This window comes from Notothenia coriiceps, unplaced genomic scaffold, assembly GCF_000735185.1.
Source record: "Notothenia coriiceps isolate Sejong01 unplaced genomic scaffold, NC01 NC01_scaffold00012202, whole genome shotgun sequence".
NCBI lineage: Eukaryota > Metazoa > Chordata > Actinopteri > Perciformes > Nototheniidae > Notothenia > Notothenia coriiceps.
The window spans coordinates 180-5,183 of record NW_011344903.1 but is presented as its reverse complement, the minus strand read 5'-3'; the positions used below and the strand labels follow the sequence as shown (position 1 = coordinate 5,183).

Genomic DNA, 5,004 nt, shown 5'->3' with positions numbered 1-5,004 from the left:
GGACGGAGAAGCGGAGGTGTTGCCCACGTTGCCTTTTCGGGCTGTGCCCGGCCAGGCTTCGTGGCAAGCCCGGCCACCAGACGCTCGCCGACGAGTCCTCCTTCTGGGCCTGGCTCCAGAAGGGGACACCGGGCTTCTTCCGGGCCGGGTATCTTCACTTCGTGTGTCGTCTTTCATGAGGTCTTGTGAACCTTTCCCCTTGTTTATAATATTATCACCGTTCCAAGAAAATGAGTGCTTTTTGTTTTGAAATCACTTCTGTGAGTTTCACCCCGCCCCTCGCTCCAAGGACCATTTCACCATTTAGTAAGGTAAAAAGCAAAAGGCAAAAAGACGCTCTTCCGTTTACGTATTTAATAAAGAAAAACAATTGGACGGTAGATACACGGATTGTCCAGCGCGCCGTCTTTTAACCTTTCTTGATCCTCATTATAGTCCTCGACAGTGGTCTGTACTACTGTATTAACAACATGTCACATCTTATGAATTTACAATCAGAATCGAGTATTCAACTATGCCAAGTAATAACAGTTGTTTGTAGCCTTAATGGCCTGTCCTACACAGTTGTTATGCTATACCACATTGCCCTTCACTGGATGTATAATGAGCTGCACTAAAGTACATTTTAGTATTTAAAATACCTAGCCATTCTTTTGAGGTTATTTTGGTAAAGTAACTCAAAAGTCATATAAAAGTAGTGTAACTCATTAAATTTCAGAGACAGTAATATTGTAATGTAACTTATTACTTAAGTAATAAGAAATATGTACTATATTACATTTTGGAAGTAACTTTCCCAACACTGGTTATGTCTACTACAGTGAAGTTAACCCTGAATTGCTCTAGTATTTAATTGAAGACAAGTATTTCATCAGATATAATGGTCAGGAGGTGAGAAAGGGAATAACAAATTGTTCATGACAAATTGTGACAGGTGTAAGTACTGTATATATTATATAAAATTAAAAGTTGGGAATATGTGGAGGTGATGGCTGTATCTCTCTGCTTTGACATGATGTTGGTATTCCAAAACAGAATCTTAAAGTCCTGTGTTCATAGTCAAATGAAAACAGTATTCATATTAAAATATACTGAAAGCACCAAACGCAATAGAACTCAATTTGCAATGTGCAATGTCCCCCCGTTCTATATTACATTACTGATTATAATTATCGATTTGTGTGTGTGATGTGTTCATCACTTTAAAGTTGCAGCTGCCAAAGGTGGAGCTAATAGATCAGTGCAGTGATGATGTATTTTTTTAGGCCGACCCATAAATTGGCATCGCAAGTGTTACCTTGACTACGAGCAATGGTATTTTTCCATCGGATTTGGGAATACTGCAGAAAAAAAGCTCTGTGGCAAAAAACGTTTATGATACTTAACACGTTTGCTCAGCAGGATGATCTCCACATATTTACGCCACTTTATGATTTTTTAAGTGTAAATTCAATCAATTTCGGGCTTCTAAGTAAGGATTTAGTACTTTATGTGAACTACTTTTAATACCACTGGGTACTTTGTGAATCCCCCCCTGGATTATGTCAGATTATAGTACATCATAGGTTACTTGTTGATTACATTTTGTATTATTATTGTATTATTGATATACCGGTACTTCAATGTAAATAAAGGTTATACATTTATTGATATTGAATCCTTCTACATATATAAACCTCCAAAGCTGGAATGATTTGTGTGTTGTCTGCTCAGTGATCCTGAACACCAGTGTGCTCTCTGTGTTCAGTTTGCAGAAAAATATGGAAAGATTTTCAGCCTGCGGCTCTTTGGTGGGAGAATTGTGTTCGTCTATGACTACGAGCTGGTGAGAGAGGTCCTTATCCAGAAAGGAGAGGACTACGAGGACCGCCCGACGATACCATTGTTTAGTGCATTAGCTGGGAATAATGGTACTGTATGTTGCATTTGAATGGGTATTGGCATAAGACTGACACTAGGGCTGGGTAATATATCGCTATTATATTGATAAAGTAATATGAGCCTAGATAACTTCCTACATTTTGGACATCGTAATAACTATAGAAAATAAAAAACCACACAAACCAGAAATGAAACAAAAAATGAATGGTTCCTAGCAAGGCTAGTTTCCCACGGACCGTGCCCCTTTAACACCGGAAGTGGCACAGTAAACATAAACAAACATCAATTAATTTTTTAACGCGTTGTAGTTTCCGGATTAGTCGCAAGGGTTAACACATTAACGGTGACAGCCCTAATCAGAATATTTGATTTCATTCCTAGCCCAGCCTTATCTGACAGTCTGACACTGTATCAGACACATGAGCATAGTGAATTTAGTTTAGCATTAGCTGCTAGTTCTGTCCAATTCCAATTATGTTCATATCTAATGCTTTATTCTGTTTCCAAAAGGTTTGTTGTTATCAAACGGACATCCTTGGAGGCAGCAGCGGAGATTTGCTATCCGGACCCTCAGAAACTTTGGTGTGGGGAAGATGTCCCTGGAGCCGTCCATCCAGCAGGAGAGCCACTTTCTCTCTGAGGCGTTCACCCTTCACAAAGGCACGGATCTTATTTAAAAATAAACCATCAATGCTTTTTTCTCATCATGATGCAATATTTTTTTATTTTTAAAAATAATTATTTGAGCAACTAATGCCTTTATTGAAGAGAAAGACTTGAAATGGGGAGAAAGAGGGGATGAAGTGCATTAAATGGTCCTGAGCCGGATTTGTACCCGGGTCCTTCACAAGCTCGACCATCCTAGCTATAAGGCGGCCCATGATGCAATATTTGACATGTGATTTCTCTTCACATTTGGAGCATGGACCTTAGACCATGCGCTGCATTGTTTCAGTGATCAAAGTCATAACTTCTTCTCATCACACTGTTATGTTTTGACTTTTTGTCCTGTCTTATACATATTTTCCCTTTTATTTATCAGGCAAGCCTTTTAACGCACAATCCTTGATAAACAACGCAGTGTCCAACATCATCTGCTGCCTGGTGTTCGGGGACCGCTTTGACTACGATGACAAGCAGCACCAGTATATACTGGAGACCTTCAACGAGCTGGTGTACTTAGAGGGAGGAATATGGGCTCATGTGAGACTCATTCATACACATTCATCATTTGTATTGTGAGGAATTACCCAGCCAAACCCCATACATTTTCATAAAGTTTTTAAAACTGATTTGGAAGAGGGTTCCAGAACTACTGAATTAAAATGGCATTGAATTTTAATAATGAACTCCGACTCAAAAATGTTGATGGAAGATGTAACCAGATCCTTTACTGTAAGTAAGAGTGTCAATACAACCGTGTAAAAAAATACTCCATAACAGAAACAAATCATGCATTAAAACCAAAGTAAAATACAAAAGTATGATTTCAAATGTACAGCAAAATGTTCCAAAAAATGCTAATATCCCCCATGATTGATATATCATTTATATTACATTATTGGACTCTGACTGCATTAACTGATGATTAGTATTTTGAACAATTTTGAACACCTTTTTTATATGATAATATTTATATTTTATTGATTTGAAATGTTGTTCTGAAAGGACACTAGAGCTTTCAGATGAATATAGTGTATTAAAAAGTTTAATATTTCACTCTGAAATGAAATAAAAGGAATAATATAAATAATCAAAGTATTTAAAGAATGTGCTAGTACCTCAACAATTACACTACCTGAGTAAATGTACTGAGGTACTCTCTACCGCTGTGTTTATATAAGTGGTGTTATCATTCAAATTAATATTGACAGCTTTGCTTTTCTACCGTGATCAAAATGTCTCCTGTGAAAGGAGATCTGGAATAAATGTGCAGATGTAAAACTGACATAGTTTTGTTTAGGAGTGGGCAATAGTGCAAAAATGACCTCAGTCTGTAGGACTTTGGACTGTAACCTGGAGAGGTACCAGTTCACCTCCTGGTCACTGCAGAGGCGTCCTTGAGCAATGCACTGAACCAACAACTACTCCTGGGTACTGAACATGGTAGCCCCTACGCTCTTACAACTAAAAAATGCATGTGTTTGTGCGTGTGTTTTTTGTGCCTAATGTGTACAGGCCTTGTTTGCACTGTATACTGTATATAGAGTATACACTGAATTTCCTCTTGTGTCCGTGCTCTTTAGCTGTACAACACCCTGCCCGGCCTGATGAAGCGACTGCCTGGACCCCACCAGAGGATTTTCACTCTGACACAAGATTTGCTTGACTACATACAGACGAAGATCAAGGAACACAGAGAGAGCTTTGACCCGTCCTTCCCCAGGGACTACATCGACTGCTTCCTCACAGAGATGGGAGAGGTGATGGATGATATATGCTCTGTATAGAGTGCTGCACGGATGATGTATTAGTGTAGGCCGACCTGAAAGTTATCATCACAAGGGTCCCTCAACAGAAAGCAAAATACATTTTCCCTTGGGTTACAGAATGTTGCAGAAAATAAGATCTGTGGATCACACATTACATTGCATTTGCATTTAGCTGACACATTTGCTATTTTTGTTCAGTAAGATAATCTCCACATATTAACACCAATTTATGATTATTTTAAGCGAGAATGCAATCACCAGAAGTAAAAAGCTAACGTAAGGCTAGAGAGGAACTACAGCCAGAGGTTGCATGACTTACTGACAACGCCGCTAAGCTAAAGGCAGCTAATGTTTGGCCTGATGACGTTTAGTTGTCTCATTTAGCAACCGCTGTTTTTACGTCACACAGAAGTTTCAGACATTCACCAGTAGGGTATTTACTTTTACATTTCATTTGGCCTACGCTTTTATCCAAAGCGACTTAAAAAACGGAAAAACAAGGAGTGCAGATATATTCACTTCAAGAAAGTCATACCATAATAAGTGCTGTTGAATCAGTTACAAGGCCTAAGCTAACTCTTTAAAGGTATTATTTTTCTTTCTTTTTTTTAGAATAACTTAATTGCCAAAGTACAACGTTTTCAGTTTGCAACGGAAGATATGCAGAGTTTCTGCTGTCCTGATGTCAATG

General features: G+C 38.6%; 1 protein-coding gene across 1 annotated transcript; it reads left to right on the top strand.

The window, feature by feature from the left end:
- Window positions 1–1,693: 1,693 nt before the first annotated feature.
- On the top strand, window positions 1,694–4,450 carry LOC104947270 (cytochrome P450 2J1-like; the record flags this gene model as incomplete). Its single annotated transcript, XM_010773253.1, has 4 exons — window positions 1,694–1,910; window positions 2,392–2,541; window positions 2,924–3,084; window positions 4,128–4,450. Coding segments are annotated over 4 exons (732 nt in total), but the record flags the coding sequence as incomplete, so codon positions are not given.
- Between the last annotated feature and the right edge of the window lie 554 nt (window positions 4,451–5,004).